This window comes from Puma concolor, chromosome A2 (genome assembly GCF_028749965.1).
Source record: "Puma concolor isolate L17-30 chromosome A2, mPumCon1.1.hap2, whole genome shotgun sequence".
Classification (NCBI taxonomy): domain Eukaryota; kingdom Metazoa; phylum Chordata; class Mammalia; order Carnivora; family Felidae; genus Puma; species Puma concolor.
In genome coordinates this window covers 50,545,616-50,563,736 of record NC_141668.1, presented here as the reverse complement: position 1 = coordinate 50,563,736, position 18,121 = coordinate 50,545,616, and the positions used below count along the sequence as shown (strand labels likewise).

The 18,121-nt window shown below is 39.8% G+C and overlaps 1 protein-coding gene across 2 annotated transcripts in view; it reads left to right on the top strand.

Annotated features, from left to right (window-relative positions):
• Nucleotides 1-2,425: 2,425 nt before the first annotated feature.
• TAX1BP1 (Tax1 binding protein 1) overlaps nt 2,426-18,121 on the top strand; it is a 90,942-nt gene continuing 75,246 nt past the window's right edge. For both annotated transcript variants that reach the window (XM_086693713.1, XM_086693707.1), the window contains exons 1-2: nt 2,426-2,581; nt 10,302-10,470. In XM_086693713.1, the coding sequence (XP_086549839.1) occupies nt 10,309-10,470 (162 nt within the window). In that variant the 5' untranslated portion in view covers nt 2,426-2,581; nt 10,302-10,308. The remainder of the gene's footprint in view (nt 2,582-10,301; nt 10,471-18,121) is intronic.

Sequence of the window (18,121 nt, the reverse complement as noted above, 5' to 3'; positions counted from 1 at the left end):
TACCGAAAGGATATATATTTAGCTTACTGGGAGAAACATGGTCTAAAAATTCAAGGGGCCATTATTAACTGGATTAAAGCAAGTTACAGTTTCTAAGCAAATACCTTCATGGGGAAAATAAGGTCTAAAAATTCAAGAAATTATCAAAAATAACAAAATAAAGTAAAAAGACTTGCATAAAAATGCTTTCCAATTATGGCTTTTCTTTTTTTTAAAATTTTTTTTTCAACGGTTTTTATTTATTTTTGGGACAGAGAGAGACAGAGCATGAACGGGGGAAGGGCAGAGAGAGAGGGAGACACAGAATCGGAAACAGGCTCCAGGCTCCGAGCCATCAGCCCAGAGCCCGACGCGGGGCTCGAACTCACGGACCGCGAGATCGTGACCTGGCTGAAGTCCGACGCTTAACCGACTGCGCCACCCAGGCGCCCCTATTTATGGCTTTTCTTAAGCACATTGTTTTTCTGATTTCATTAACTGAAAATTGGTGACAATTAGAAATTACATATAAACAAGTAATGTGGTTAAAAAAGAGTGACACCTCTGAAAAATTGTGCTTATAAAATTTACTACTATCTTTACATTTCTTTAAAAAGATTTTTTTATTAAAAAATTTTTTTAATGTTTATTTATCATTGAGAGGCAGAGCATGAGAGCATGAGAGGGGCAGAGAGAGGGGGAGACACAGAATCTGAAGCAGGCTCTAGGATCCAGCTGTCAGCACAGAGCCTGACGTGGAGCTTGAACTCACCAACCGAGAGATATGACCTGAGCCGAAGTCAGATGCTTAACTGACTGAGCCACCCAGGTGCCCCCAAAAATTTTTCTTTAGTGTTTATTTTTTAGTGAGGAAGAGAGACAGGGCTTGAGTGGGCAAGGGGCAGAGAGAGACGGAGGCAGGGAATCAGAAGCAGGCTCCAGGCTCCCAGCTGTCAGCACAGAGGCCGACGTGGGCTCGAACCCACCAACCTTGAGATCATGACCTGAGCCTAAGTAGGAAGCTCAACAGACTGAGCCACCCAGGCGCCCCTACTATACTTTCATTTCTTAAGGGATGCAGTTATTTCCACTACTAGAAGACTGCTACTGGTAACACTAGTGATCAGTGATATTATCCCACCAATATCATCATCTGTAAAATAGGAGGTTGGTACTAAATGACCTATAAAGTTCTTCCGAAATTCTACCATCAAGTATGATATACAACAGAACCAAGTTCAAAGGTTTTTATAGGAAGCAATCGAGCAAACATTGAGAACCTGTATTATTGAAGGTATTGTAACCTTTTTTTAATTTTTAATGTTTATTTTTGAGAGACAGAGTGAGAGTGGAGGAGGGATAGAGAGAGAGGGAGACACAGAATCCAAAGCAGGCTTCAGGTTCTGAGCTGTTGGCACAGAGCAGGAGGCCGGGCCTTGAGATCATGACCTGAGCCCAAGTCAGACACTCAACCGACTGAGCCACCCAGGTGCCCCTGAAGGTATTGTAATCTTAAGCATGTGGAAGAAAAAAATGAAAGACTATGACAAGATTCTGTATGTTCTGTATTTAGAGCATTTAATGTGAGGTAATTATCCTTTCTTTACTGGAGATATTGACGATTTTAAAAGGGTTTTATAGCAACAGAGGAATATGATGAAATAGAACAGAAACACTTGCTTCCGTGGAGTTTGGATTCAAACTGAATGCCTGCTATAGGAAGGTAAGAGACATCACAGTCAAAAGTGATTTTAGAAAATATATTTGAACAGAAAACACAGGACAAAATTTACACACACACACACACACACACACACACACACACACACACACACAATAACACAGATAATAAAAGCAGGTAACCACTCATAGAAGTGCGGGCAGAAAGAGACCACTGCTGGGACAAGAGGAAATAGAATCCTAGAGCATTGGAAGTGTATCGCGTCTAGAACCGAGGTCTTCCAATGAACAAAATCTCAGTCAAGCAAGCACAGGACTGGACCAGGAGTTGGACTAGAGCCTTCGAGTTAGGGGTTGCAGTCCGAGCCCTGTGGTCCGCTCCTTCACTTCTCTCGTTTCCCTACTTTGTCATCTATAAAATAAACGGATTCATTTAGACAGGATTTTTAAGAGCTGGGCAATGCCATGGTAATAGTCCATGTAACTTTGCACTACCCTTTCAACCTAACTGGTAAGTTACCTAACTTTCCGGTCAAAGTAATAATTAAATGAAAAACGCAAATCCAAACGGACCCTGTTTGACTAGGTCTGCGAGCGATTCCTGTGAGGCCGAAGAAAGAGGAGGAGTAGCCGAGCCGGGTTAAAAGGCCGGTCTGGAGTTTGGATCCGCCCGCAGAGCTGGTGAAAGGTCACGTTTGCAGAGACCTCGTTTCAGCTGAATGGCCCGGCCCACCAAGCGCGGCGGTGGCGGAAGGGGCGGGCCCACAGCCGGAAGTGACGTATCGCCGGCTTTTTGGCACTGAGGGGAGGTGTAGCCGGTCGGCGGAGAGAGGTAGTGGTGGCGGAAGAGGTTCGGCGGCTGATGGCGGCACCGGCTCGGAAGCCTCTCTAACGCTCCCTCTGTCTTGGGGCTCCTCGCAGGGTAAGTACCTTCCCCGACCGGCTCCAGCGACTTGTGTGGGGCCCCAGCTGGAGCTCTTTGGGGGCTCGCGGTACGCTCCTCAGCTCTTAAGAGTCTAGGGGCCTGGCCAGTCTCGGGAATGATCGCCGTGGTGACGACGCAGCCAAATGACGATGCTTTCCTTCCCCAGGACAAACTTTTCCTTCTGGACTACGGTTGTAACGGGGGTGTGGGCAACTTCGGTTAGCAGTGGGGCTGGGAAAAACGACGGGTGGCCGCCCCACACGGCGGGGAGGCCCCGGGATAGGCCTTCGCGATTTGGGGGGAGCCCTGGGGGACGTGGGCACTGTGGCGGGGGCGAGTGACACGGGGGACCCCCGAAGAAGAACCTGTCTTGCCCGAGGCCCATTCCAGGGTGTGCTCTGAGGGCAGTATGTGTGCTGCCGGCGTAGGCGAGCTTGGGAAAACAGGTCGAGTCCGAGGCTTGGGTTTGCTCGGGTGGGGTGAAACCCAGGTGTTTTGGTTTGTGTCGCCGTTGGAGAAAGAGGCGCAGACTCACTGCGCCGCCTCCGTTTGCGGGCGGGGGGCGGAGTTAGCTGTTGGGGCCGGATCGCAGCCTTCACCTGGGCTACAGGTCTGGTAAACGTTTCTTTCGTCTGTTTATGGGTGGCTTCTACGCTTAACGTTCCGAGGGATCTCAAAAAAAAAAAAAAAAAAAAAAAAAAGTCTTAAGAGGGCCACATGTCTTCTTTTGCTTAGGCAACTTTTCTTGATTTCACAACCCCCCCTTTCCTCCACCCAACACCCTGCAGGCTAGCAAGTTGTGGTCTGGTTCCGACCGGTCTCCTCGCCTGGGGCAATCTTTGTTTGAATTGGGTGTGGGTGGGGTTTTGTGCGTGTGTGTGTGTGTGTGTGTCGGTCTGTGTGTCTGTGTCTGTCTGTGACTGTTGATACATTTAGTTCCCTTTTTAATGATAGGTTTATTTGAAAACACGGTGGCATTTGACTTTCTGTATAATAGGTTTTAAGGCTTCAAACGTTGCTTAGGACAAAGATTTACGACAAGGATTTAGACGGGAAATCTTACTCAAGTCTGCGTTATACTCATTGTAAAAGTTCTACGAACAGCGCGAACTGTGGCACTAATTACGATTTTCGTGCTCCGTTCCAAATCATTTAAAGAGATGAATTCAATAACATGTTAATCCAAAAGTGGGACGATTGCCCCTCAAAGTCCCATGCAGGTAGAGAGAAGGGCCTGAGGTCAGGCCTTTGTTTTGTTCTTAAACTTGGTTTCTCGAAGTATTGATTACGTTAGAAATGACTTATTAGGTCTTTTCAATTTATTTTTTGCAACTTCAAACAACATCCTGTTGTTTTTTCTTGTAGTCACATTGAGTTGTATACCTGTTTACAGTTAATGCTGTAGCCATTTTAATGTTAAATATGAAACATTCTAACGATGCTCATGTACTTTGGGGGAATACATATGTGAGGTTTATTGGATTTTAGTTTTTTGGATTTTGGATATTACTAAGTAAAATTTTGGCTGTATGCTCTTCTGGCTTTTAAAGTTTATTTTGGCTCAAATCCTTACAGAAAGATAAAAATTCTCTTTATATGGGCCAAGATCATAGCTTTTTTATTTTCTCTCTTTCTCTTTTTTTTTTAAAGTTTATTTTGAGGGGCGCCTGGGTGGCTCAGTCGGTTAGCCATCAGACTTTAGCTCAGGTCATGATCTCACAGTTCGTGGGTTCCAGCCCCGCATTGGCCTTTCTGCTCTCACTGCAGAACCAGCTTCTCCCACCCGCCCCCCTCAAAAATAAAAATAAAATCTTTAAGTAAGTTTATTTTGAGAGAGCGTGAGCAGGGGGAGGGGCGCAGGAGCGAGAGAACACCACGCAGAGCGGTGCTGACAGTGCAGAGCTAGTCGCTGGACTGGAACTCACCAATCGTGAGATCAGGACCTGAGCGACATCAAGAGTTGGAGGCTTAACTGACTGAGCCACTCAGGTGCTCCAATATAGAGTTTTTTAGAAACCACCTTTAAAAACAATCTACGGAGTAAATAAAAGTGGTATGAGTGACACCTGGGCAGAGTGTAGTGGTACTCAGCTGTAAAGAATTCTAGAGATAGGGATGCTGATTGTAAGAGTGCAAATTAACAGATTGTTGGCTTTGCTTCTGCCTTCCAAAAAGATTTCAGATAACATTTTTCTGCTCTATAAACCAGCTGATAATCTTTGAACTAAAGTATGAATAATTGGAAACTATTAGAATGTTAAACAGTTTTTCCTTCAGATATTTGTGTGTCCTATGGGACTGAAGTTTGGAGATAATTTTAAAAGTTCATATATTTTTAACTGAAGATTTTAAAGACTTTTTTTTTTTTTTTTTTTGCTGAGTTTGTCATTCACTATATACAAGGTGTTCTATTGCAGGTCATACATGGAGTTTTTATTACTGATCTTTACTTACAAACATACGCAAAAGGAGAACAAACAGTGGAAGGAACGACCGTTTTGCTAATCTTGTTTTATCTCCTCCAAAACATTTTTCCCCCTGGAGTTTTAAAAGCAAATAAATCCTGGACATCAGGATATTTCACTTATAATTAGTTTAGTGTCTTTAACTTGATAAGGACTTTGGGGGAAAAAACCCCACAATTACCACAATCATATCACACAGAACAAAATTCAGAGTATATTTTCTAGTTCGCTTGGCTGAGGCTTACATTTTGGACTAATCCAGCAAAATAAAATAAGTAGCAGAAGCCACTGGAAAAATACTACCACAAAAGACAGATTTGTTTTGGGCTTGAAAAAGTTCCAGCGGGAATAAATACAACATTGAAGTGCTTCCACCTCTTCCCTACCCGCCCCCCCATTTATTTTAGCTACTTAACTGAGTGCCCACTGCACGTTGTCTTTTCCTTAGATATTGATGAATCCCCAGAATAACACAATTGGATTTTAGACCAAAGACTTAATAGTATAAAGTTTACAGCATAATTCATACAAAGCGACTCTAGAGATGTTCGGGAATACAGTAGGAAACATGGAAGAGGTCACTGCAGGCAGCAGGTGTATGCATTTCAGACTTGGTTTCCCAGCTGAATGTGTTTGGTTCTTTAATTCTTGAGTCGAAAATTTTTGCTTAGCCTTCGTTTGCATCTTAGCGTACCCACGTTTCTGGAGATGTACTTTAGAGAATGGGAAGTAGAATTTGGTCTAGTCCCGCTGCTTCCATTTCCCTTTGTGTGTAGGGGGGGCTATATTTCCTCTCCAGCTGAGGTGCAGTTTGTTCTTTTCCTCAGGATGTTAGTGAAGCTACACTTCCCAAGCATTACCACAAGGTGATGCAGTGACTGCACATTAACCTCTCCCCTGGGCTTTGTGTCTCTGCGTGCGTGTGTGTGTGTGTGTGTGTGTGTGAGAGCGGGTGTGCATGGATATTGTATAAATCTGCCTGTGAATCATCTTGATACATTGACATTCTCAGTGAATTTCAGCATTTTTTAAAGCTTGCCCATCTTTTCATTTCTTTATCTGAGTAAGGAGTGAAACAGGACTTCTATGGGAAATCTTTATTTTATTATTTGAAATGGATTAATTCATGTGGTAATTACATTCAGATTACATTTACCCTTGTTAAGTTTTTATGACTAGGAAATATATTGGAATTTAATTTTTAAAGTTTGAAAAACTAGTAATGAGAGTGGAATGACTTGTAAAACATTTCTGTAGTTATAATTGCATTGAAATTTTTGAAAAGGGAGGAAGGGGTGTTGGAGAGAGATTAAGGTTATTAGGATCACAAATTATCTTAAGATTTATAATCATGAATATATTTAAAGTCTGATTTAGGGTTTTCTGTTAAAAACTTGAATTTTGGGGGGAAGGTTTAAAAATGCAATTTTATGTTAATATGTTTATTTAAAACAGTGAAAACAATGCATTTATCTATACTAGTAAAATATCAATTAAAAGTTGTCTTCACACAGATTCCTCTTGAGTAAAGACTGTTGTGTGTACTTTTTGAGTCCTTTTTGATCAACTTATAAGCATATAAACAAACATCCATAAATATATAGATCTGTACCTTCTTGCTGTTTTTCATCTTTTCAGTGAAGTAAAAGTGTAAGATTGATTATGGATTTTTAAGACACTTTTGTAGTTGAGGTTAAACAAAAGTTTAAACGTCACTGCCTTGTTTTATAACATAATCACAGCTTTGTTAATTCAGTTTACTTTAGGAAACATGTTAAATTTTAAGAAAAAGTTTCATTCTTAAACTGCTTTTAATTAAAAACATGGCAACTCATTCTAATCTAGCCTTATTTTCTCCTTAATAAATACCCTCCTCAGAGAAACCGAAATATTCATTTTCTTTGTAGAAAAATATTACTGATTCACTTGTCTCAGTTTTGGTAGGTGAGTCTGCTAGAGGTTGGTTTCATTGATTTAGCTATAGCTTCTCTTACTGATATAACCAGTACTGAACAATATTTCAAAACTGGAATTGATGGGTTATTTTTTCCTTCTTTATGAAGCCATTGACTTGAAAAGAGATTATCATTAGTGACTTTATTAGCACCATGACATCCCCCTGAGCCCAAATTAGGTCAGACAATTCAAATTTTTTTTTTTTTCAACGTTTATTTATTTTTGGGACAGAGAGAGACAGAGCATGAACGGGGGAGGGTCAGAGAGAGAGGGAGACACAGAATCGGAAACAGGCTCCAGGCTCTGAGCCATCAGCCCAGAGCCTGACGCGGGGCTCGAACTCACGGACCGCGAGATCGTGACCTGGCTGAAGTCGGACGCTTAACTGACTGCGCCACCCAGGCGCCCCTAGGTCAGACAATTCAAAGCAGCAAAGTAAATAACACTTCATTTATTTTATGCAGAGTTCCCAATATTTGTAAGTAAGTGCTACCTTTTTTCATTTTACTGAAGGCTTTGGCATACCAGCTGGGGAATACTAGTTAAGTCCTTCTGTGAAATAGGGCTGCTGGTCATAAAGCCTTTTTGTTAGTGCAGAGATCTTACCTAGAAGGATTGCTACTGAATGCGCTCTCCTTACCTTGGAATCCTGGCAGAGCTCACAGCTAGCTAACAGTCAACCAGATTGGTATTCTAGCAGTGGCCTCTAGGTTCACCATTGACATTCTCTTTATGAGATGTCCAGTATATTCAGTAAAGCAGTACTTGAATAGAAGTTGAGCAGACACAAGAAGAAAAGTGCATATTTTCTGAAGTGTTTATTATTTTGAAACTTCAAAAATTTGCTAGTATTTCAAATAGGTCAGCAAAAGAAACATATTGTAAAAGCATGTTGTCTGAGATCTTCTTAGCAATAAAGAGTTTTTTAACCTTTATTTTTGAGAGACAGAGACAGAGCATGAGCATGGGAGGGACAGAGAGAGCGGGAGACATAGAATCCAAAGCAGGCTCCAGGCTCCGAGCTGTCAGCACAGAGCCCAACATGGGGCTCGAACTCACAAACCATGACTTGAGCTCAAGTCAGATGCTTACCGACTGAGCCACCCAGGCGCCCCAAGACTTTTTTAATAGTTAAAATATGAGTATAGACTAACTGCTGTGTTTGCCCTATAGAGACTTTATTGATTGTGAAGTAAATGAGATTAATTTGGTTGGCAAAAATCTTGCCTCTTTTTTCCCCATCACGGAGATTTCTGTTGTGATGACTAAGAAGCAAGTACCATAGGGATGTTGTCTAGTTCATGTGTACTGTAGAATCAATAATAATTGTACTGAGTCTGTGACACACGTATAGATGGCTTTTACGAGTAAATTCTCAGTTGTATCCTTTTTCTCAAAAAGTCGAGTACAAAATATGGAAAATATTTGTGTCTTGCAGATTTTTATAGTTCATTTTCACCATCTCTCATGCTTGGTGTTCACTAAGCAGTGAACATTCACTGAATCTGTAATAGATTTTCAACAGCTATGTATTTCATTGGCACTATACGTTAAAAAACAAACAAACACAACAACTTAGTTTTTGAGAGAGAGGGCGCAGTTGAGCAAGGGGCAGAGAAAGAGAATCCTATGAGGAGCTGAGAGAGAGGGAGGAAGGGGTGGGACTGAGAGAAAGCGGGGATAGTGTTTTACTCAAAGTGGAGTTCGAGCTCACCCAATGTGGAACTTGAACTCCTGAACTGTGAGATCATGATCTGAGCTGAAGCCAGATACTTGACGACTGAGCCACCTGGGTGCCCATAAAAAATAACTTATTTTTAAATCAGTAAATCTATGGAAAGAGCCAAGGTAGGATTATTATACCCAGAATGAAAGGGTATAAAATCAGTATAGGCTGAAAGGAACAGATAAGCTGAGTTGTGTCAAGTAGACCAGCTGAGATTTTGTGTGATTTGAGATATCTGAACAAGCATGTACCAGAAGTCCTGAATGAAGACAGGCTAGGTCTGGGCATTTGTGGAAATGAGTGAGAGGTGGTAATGAATACTTAAGATTACTTGGGGAGGGGTGCCTTGGTGGCTTAGTTGGTACAGCATGAGACTCTTGATCTCTGGGTTTGTGAGTTCGAGCCTCTTGTTGTAGAGGTTATTTAAAAATCTTAAAACGTCTCCCCAAGTAATCTTTATTTTTTAAAGAAAAAAAAAAATGCATGCACACACCCATACTTCCCCAGATCCTGCTTTCAGAAAGTCATTGTCATCTTTTCATTTTTTTAAAGTTTTTTATTTATTATTTTTTATAATATTTTATAATATTTTATTATTTTTTATATTTTATGTTTATTATATCTTTATAATTTTTATAATTTTTATTTATATAATTTTATATTTTATATTTATAATAAATTTTATAATTTATTATATTTTATAATTTTTATAATTTTTTATAAAATTTTTATAATTTATTATTATTTTTTATATATTGTTCTTTGAGAGAGCGTGTATGGGTGGGGGCAGAGAGAGGGGGGGACAGGGTATCCAAAGCAGGGAGCCTGATGTTGGGCTCCCAGCTCATGAACTGTGAGATCATGACCTGAACTGAAGTTGGCTGCTTAGCTGACTGAGCCACCAGACACCCCTAAAGATTTTATTTTTAAGTAACTTCTGTAACCATTGTGGGTCTCTAACTCACAACCTTGAGATCAGGAGTCACATGCTCTACGTACCGACTGAGCCAGCCAGATGCCACCCAACCCCCCTTTTTGGAGAGCCCCTAATGATTTTAATATGTAGCTCAGGTTGAGAATGTTGGTCTAAGGGATCACGAACATGGGTCAGGAATGCAGACACAGAGAGGTTAACATCAATTAATAGGGGCCTAAGACCTAGAGGAGGATGGGTCAGATTGAGGAAGAAAATTACTAAGTTCCAAGGTTCAGCATAGAAACACTTCTGGTTCATTTGCTTTTGCTTGCAAACGAAACAGTGGGCTAGGCTTTCCAAGAGAGTTGAGAGTTTTTGATTTTGGTTTTAACGTTTTTTTTAATCCTTATGTAACTTCCTGAGTCATTTTATAACTTGTTATTTCCTGGTTGTGTTTTTATATTTAAGCACATTTAAAAAAATTTAACCACATTTTTAAAGACGAGTTCTAACTATATATCTTGTCAATAATTATGGCATGCAAATTCTCATGTAATTTGCATTCAATGTTATGCATTTTCTGAAGGTGTAAGGTTTTTTTTTTGTTGGTTTTTTTTTTGGTTTCATTCAACTTACATGATTTACTTGTTACAGATTCACAATGACATCCTTTCAAGAAGTCCCCTTGCAGACTTCCAACTTTGCCCATGTCATCTTTCAAAATGTGGCCAAGAGTTATCTTCCTAATGCACACCTGGAATGTCATTACACCTTAACTCCATATATTCATCCACATCCAAAAGATTGGGTTGGTATATTCAAGGTAAGAACTTTCTGTGTATTTCTTCCACTTAGGTATTCTGTTTTCTATTTAAGTAGGTTGATATGTAGCTTATATAAGCCTCGTCTTAACTCTGCATTGAGGGCCTTTGTTACAGTTGTAAACTTAAACGTTTTGTAAACATGAAATATTTAACAGTACTGAGTAGTATACAACAAATACTGGGAACTTGAATTTGCCAGACTCACCTCTCTTTGATCAAAAGGTTCAGTGTCACTCCAGGTCTTGTGAAAACTTTTCAGAATCCTTTTTTTTTTTTCCTTCTGTTTTCTCCATTCCTTACCTGAAAAAAGATCTTTTCCTTTGAGTTGTTATATCATTTACTGTCTCTTCCAGTCATTTGTAATTAGTGTTAATTATACAATTCTATAGCCATGTTACTCTACTATTCACTTGCTTAAATATTGTTCATATTGTCTTATGCTTTTATAAGAGTTTTCTGTTTTACATGACTAAATAGTAAACTCTATGATGGCAGGTATCCTAGTCCTTAAATTTTGCCATTTTTTATAATATTTGTGAATTACATTGAGGTGATCATTATGGTGGTGCTTTACTGTGCTACAGATTTTCTGGCAATTTCAACTCTTTACAATGTAGTAGAGAACTAAAACAAGAGAATCTCTTCAGGGTGCCTGGCTGGCTTAGTTGGAAGAGCATGTGACTCTTGATCTTGGAGTCGAGTTCAAGCCCCACTTAGAATGTAGAGATTACTTAAATAAAATTTTAAGTCATTTGAATATTCAAAATGTCATAAATGTCAACAGTAAAACTTTTCTACTGGGTTCCTCTAGATTCTCCCTCAGAATAAATTTATTTTAGATCTGATTTTAATGGTTCTGAAATTTTGATTGGTGTGTATAGGTTAAGCAGCAAACTAGAAAAGAAGAGTTGCTGCTAGAATTAGGGACATTGAGGGTATCTAGAAGTGAAAAATGGTTGTACAGAGTGAGGAGGGCAGAAAAACTATTGAACAAGGGGCACCTGGGTAGCTAGTTGGTTAAGCGACTTTGAGCCCTGCATCGGGCTCTGTGCTGACAGCTTGGAGCCTGGAGCCTGCTAGTGATTCTGTGTCTCCCTTTCTCTCTCTCTACCTGTCTCCTGCTCATACTCTGTCTCTCTCTCTCTCCCTCTCTCTCAAAAATAAACATTATTTTGTTGAATTTTAAAGTTTGGCATGCAATGACATTTCCTTTTATTATTAGAGAGTGTGTGCGTGGGGGAGAGGGAGAGAGAATCTTTTATTATTTGTTAAATAATTGATTAATTTTTTAAATTTACATCAAGTTAGCATACAGTGCAACAATGATTTCAGGAATAGATTCCTTAATGCCCCTTACCTATTTAGTCCATTCCCTCCCCCCCCCCCCCACAACCCCTCCAGGAACCTTGTGTTTGTTCTCTATATTTAAGAATCTTTTATGTTTTGTCCCCTCCCTGTTTTTATATTATTTTTGCTTCCCTTCCCTTATGTTCATCTGTTTTGTATCTTAAAGTCCTCATATGAGTGAAGTCCTATATTTGTCTTTCTCTGACTAATTCGCTTAGCATAACATCCTCTAGTTCCATCCATGTAGTTGCATATGGCAAGATTTCATTCTTTTTGATTGCCAAGTAATACTCCATTTGTGTGTAGACACACACACACACACACACCCACGCACCCCACCTCTTCTTTATCCATTCATCCATCAATGGGCATTTGGGCTCTTTCCATACTTTGGCTATTGTCGATAGTGCTGCTATAAACATGGGGGTGCACGTGCCCCTTCAAAACAGCATCCCTGTATCCCTTGGATAAATGCCTAGCAGTGCAGTTGCTGGGTCATAAGGTAGTTCTATTTTTAATGTTTTGAGCAGCCTCCATACTGTTTCCCAGAGTGGCTGTGCCAGCTTGCATTCCCACCAGTAGTGCAAAAGAGATCCTCTTTCTCCACGACCTCACTAACATCTGTCGTTGCCTGAGTTGTTAATGTTAGCCATTCTGACAGCTGTGAGGGTGGTATCTCATTGTGGTTTGGATTTGTATTTCCCTGATGATGAGTGATGTGGAGCATTTTTTCATGTGATGGTTGGCCATCTGGATGTCTTCTTTGGAGAAGCATCTGTTCATGTCTTTTGCCCATTTCTTCACTGGATTATTTGTTTTTTTGGGTGTTGAGCTTGATAAGTTCTTTATAGATTTTGGATACTAACCCTTTATCTGATATGTCACTTGCAAATATCTTCTCCCATTCTGTCACTTGCCTTTTAGTTTTGCCGATTGTTTCCTTTGCTGTGCAGAACCTTTTATTTTGATGAGGTCCCAGTAGTTCATTTTTGCTTTTCTTTCCCTTGCCTCCGGAGACGTGTTGAGTAAGAAGTTGCTGCAGCCAAGGTCAAAGAGGTTTTTGCCTGCTTTCTCCTCAAGGATTTTGATGGTTTCCTGTCTTACATTGAGAACTTTCATCCATTTTGAGTTTATTTTTGTGTATGGTGTAAGAAAGTGGTCCAGGTTCATTCTTCTGCATGTCGCTGTCCACTTTTCCCAGCACCACTTGCTGAAGAGACTGTCTTTATTCCATTGAATATTCTTTCCTGCTTTGTCAAAGATTAGTTGGCTAGAGGGAGAGAGAATCTTAAGCAGGCTCCCCATTTGGTGTGGAGCCCGCAGGGCTTGATCAGTGACCTTGAGATAATGACCTGAGCCGAAATCAAGAGTTGGATGCTCAGCTGACTGAGCCACCCAGTTGCCCCTTCAGTTTCATTTTGAATCCCTCCTGCCTTGATTTTGCCTGATAGAGGAGTCATTTACTATTTTTTTGTTTTGTTTCTTAAGTCAAATTCCAAAATGGAGACACATTCATTGCAACATTTTATGAAATCAGTACCTGTTTTGATTTTATGTGAGCTAAGAGTATCAAGTTAAACTGAGTGAGAATTGGTGTTTTGTGCAAGAATGGGTCAGGGAAGAATACAGTAGGGAAATAAGATTAAAGGAAGGGAGGGGCGCCTGGGTGGCTCAGTTGGTTGGGCCTCCACCTTGGGCTCTGGTCTTGTTCTTGCAGTCCTCTAGTTCAAGCCCCGCCCTGCGTCAGGCTCTGTGCTCACAGCTCAGAGCCTGGAGCCTGCTTCAGATTCTGTGTCCCTGCTCTCTCTCTCTGCCCCTCTCCCACTTGTGCTCTGTCTCACTATGTCTCTCAAAAATAAATGTTAAAAAAAAATTTAAAAATTTTAATGTTTTATTTATTTTTAAGACAGCATGAGTGGGGATGGGGCAGAGAGAGGGGGAGACACAGAATTCAAAGCAGGCTCCAGGCTCTGAGCTGTCAGCACAGAGCTCAACGCAGGGCTTGAACTCACCAACCGTGAGATCATGACCTGAGCCGAAGTCAGATGTTCAACTGACTGAGCCACCCGGGCGCCCCTAAAAAAAATTTTTTTAAAGGAAGGGAGGGGCATTTCTGACAGGAAAGTGGTATAAGCAAAGGCATTAAGTTGAGAATGTTATGAGTACAGGTTAGTTTGACTGGAACATATGTTTCATTTAGGGAAGTGGAGAGAGATAAGTGTGGAATTAAGCTTTAGTCTGTTAATGGAGGACCTTCAGTGTTAGTCTAAACTGTTTGTAGGTTTGTTATGGGTAGTGGTATGTCTTTGTATATGTAGGTATTTAGGCTGGTGTATGATAAATTGCATTTCAAGAAGATGAATCTTTCCCTTTTTTCCTTCAGACTGCTTATTCTGATTTTTAATTTAAAAAATTTTTAGTTAATGGCCTGTTGCCTAAGCCACAAGCTTATGACTTTCCCTTCAAATTTAGTCAAACACCAGTTCCATCCATTTTACTTCCTATTTATTTCTTTATTTGTAATTTCACTGCCGTAGACTTATGCCTCCTTATCTCTTTACAGGACTATTGCAATAGGTTACTTGTTTTCTCTGCTTTCATTCTTGCCCCCCCCCCAATCTATTCGTCAAACTACTCTATAAAAACTATAATATAAAATGAAAATCTGAGCATATCTTCCTTTGGTTTTATTTTTTATTTTTTATTTTTTTAGAATTTTTTTTTTTTCAACGTTTATTTATTTTTGGGACAGAGAGAGACAGAGCATGAACGGGCGAGGGGCAGAGAGAGAGGGAGACACAGAATCGGAAACAGGCTCCAGGCTCTGAGCCATCAGCCCAGAGCCCGACGCGGGGCTCGAACTCACGGACTGCAAGATCATGACCTGGCTGAAGTCGGACGCCTAACCGACTGCGCCACCCAGGCGCCCCTTCCTTTGGTTTTAAACTCTTAAGTGGTTCTTTATCATCTATGGAATAATGCCAACATTAAATAACTTTACCACTGTGCCTTATAAGGCTTCTTTATATGATTTGATTGAAAACTTATTTTTTTGTCATTGCCTGCTTTATATTTTGTGCTTTGGTAATGCTAAACTATCTCTTGTGTACTCCAGGGACTATAACTTTTCTTTAAGAAATAAATATATAAATGAATACAATTGTGTAGAATGCCCTTGGATTATAGAATTCCCTAGATAATACTTTAAAACTCCATAGTAATTTCAGGCATATAGTAAAAATTTCAGAATCTATGGGAAGACTCAAGAAATCATGTTTAATAAAGTGGAATTGCCATGTTTATTGCATGTTTTAAACACTTTATGCATACTGCAAATTGCCCTCTAGGATGATTTTGATAGATATGATATTGACAGGCAAGCAGGGAGAAAGTGCCCAGATGGTAGCTCTAAGGGAGAAGGAATGAAAGGAAGGTGTGTGCGGTATGTTTTGAGAAAGTGTTAAGGAATTTGATTTGCCTGGGACAGGTAACAGTTTTAGAAGATAAATGGGGGGGACATCTGGGTGGCTCAGTTAAGTGTCCAACTCTTGATTTTAGCTCAGGTCATGATCTCACAGTTTGAGATTGAATCCTGCTTTGGTCTCTGTACTGACAGCTTGGAGCCTGCTTGGGATTCTTTTTCTTTCCCTCTGCCCCTCTCCCCTGCTTGTGCTTGCGTGCATGCTCTCTCTCAAAATAAATAAACATTAAAAAAAGATGAATGGTTGGTTTGGATTACGTTATGGATTTAATATCTGGCTGAGGAATAAAGTAAAAAGAGTAATAAAGTTTAGAGGTGAATTTTTATTTTGGAGGGTTGAGTGAGATTAATTGGAATTAGAAGAGAATGGAGGCAGGGAAAATGTTTAGACTATCCTAATTTCCTAGGTGGGATAATGAAGGCCGACGGTAGAAAAGGGAGTCAGTTGTAGGTAATAATCCCTAAGTAGAATCCATGGGGGTTTGTCAGCAATTATTTGAATGAATTTGGAGTGGAACTCATTCATGGCTTCGGTATATTCAGTAAGGAGGAACAAGGTTATGTGTTAAATAAGAGTTGAGGGGACTTGAGTATGCAGAAGATTTGGTTCTGCTACTGTGGAAGAATGTCCTAGGGAATTGGAGATTGCTGAGCATCAGTTTTAGGATTTTATCCAGAAAGGTTTAGCACCCAGAATTATGAGTGAAGAATTCCAAGGTGGTAATCATTGAGATTGCGATTTGGAGAGGTAAAGGTGGGGGAGAGAATGGGAAGGGAATTCAAGAAGACAAAGGATACTAGGGTGGATTTAGGTGCTCTGTTGATATGATTAACTGATTATGAAGTTGGGTAGGGAAATGAATGAAGCTAGTCAAGGGATGTAGACTGGGTTGGAGATTTTTATTTTTTCCTTGTAGTTTCCCTCTCCTCTGTATGGACTGTTTTTGATTATAACTAAAATAAACACGTAACATTGGTTTATTTATACTTTGCAAAGATTTTTCATCAGAACATTATAGTTCCCATTTTACAGATAATGGAATGGAGGTCCAGAGAGAAGTGACTTACAGTTATTCATTAAACTTTGGAGCTGAATCTTAAACCTCATGTAAATTGGCATTCAAGAATTGTTCTCTGGGGGCGCCTGGGTGGCTCATTTGGTTAAGCAGCTGACTCTTGGTTTCAGCTCAGGTCATGATCTCACAGTTTCATGAGTTCGGCCTTGTATTGGGCTCTGGGCTGAGAGTGTGGAGCCTGTTTGGGATTCTCCCTCACCCCCTCCCACTCTCTTAAAATAATAAACTTTAAAAAAAAATGTTCTCTGGCAGTTTGAGAGATCTGGTTATCTAAAATTAGCAACAGAGTTCCTAGTAAGTTCAACATGCATTTTATGAGTGATAGAGTTGAAGTAAAAATATAGGAAAAGATTTAGAATTATACCTCATGCTGTATTTTTATTGTAAATGCAACATTAATTGCAGTAAAATATATGTCACATTATGTTTGAGTTTTGTTTTATTTATGTTTGTGTTTATTATTTGTTTTAATTTTTAAATTTATTTTCGAGCATGTGAGTGGGGGAGATGGGGGCGGGGGGTGGGGAGAGAATCTTAAGCAGGCTCCATGCTCAGTGGGGAGCCCAATATGGGGCTCGATCCATGACCCTGGAGTTGTGACCTGAGCCAGAATCAAGAGTTGGATGCTCAACCGACTGAGCTACCCAGGTGCCCCTAGTTGTTATGAATTTGATTTGGTTTTAGTTGTACAAATATATAAGCACAAGGAATTTACATTTAGATTTATGCTTAGTACAAATTAAATTACCTTATAATTAAAATAATTTTTAATAAACTAAAGGTCCATGAGGTTTTTTTTTTTTTTTTTTTAAGACTTGAGAAGGAGACTTAACAGTTCTCATGTTTCAGATACTTTTCTAGGTGAGGAAATTGGGAGTGCAGTGATCGTTGTTTCCAAAGTCTTTTTAGGCAGACCATGCTTCCCAGTAAGATACTGTTTTCACGCATCACACTGCCAACCAGGTTAAAAAAAAAAAAAAACCCTTAATTTCCTGGCGTGGACAGTGAACCTGAGCAGTGATTTTTATGCATGAATATCTTGTTTCAAGCTTTTGTTTATTTTTCCTTGTTTCTCCTTTCCTTCTCATACTTCCTTTTCATATTCTCTTCTTTTTGCTTTTTCTGCTTTTCTGCTTTGGTCTCCCTTGAACCTTGTCTCATTTTTGTTTTTAAAAAGTATTCTCCTAAAAATAAAATAATTGTAAAATAATCATAATGTTAGAAAACTTGGAATAAAGTATTAAAAAAATTAAGATGATCAGCAGTCTTCTTGCCCAGCTATATTCCTGTCTAATAACAGTGGCTAATACTATTAATGTTTAAGTATTTCCTTCCAGTCTTTTTTTAATTAAAGGAAGACTTTCACTTTTTCTATTGCATATATTTGAAAGTAGTTTGAATAATATTGCATGCCCTTTTTTATGCCCTGAATTTTTTCACTTAGGATTATAATCACTTCTTTACAAGATTTTTTGACAGATTTTTAAAGATTTTAATCTATATCCAGCATGGGGTTCAAACCCACGGTCCTGAGTAAAGAGTTGCATACTCCACCAACCACACCAGACAGGCACCCTGATAGTCCCTTTCTTTATCTTTTTCTTCTTGTTTTTTTAATTTTTAAAATGTTTTTATTTATTTTTGGGAGACAGAGTGTAAGCAGGAGAGGGGCAGAGAGAGAGGGAGACACAGAATCTGAAGCAGATTCTAGGTTCCGAGCCATCAGCACAGAGCCTGATGAGGGGC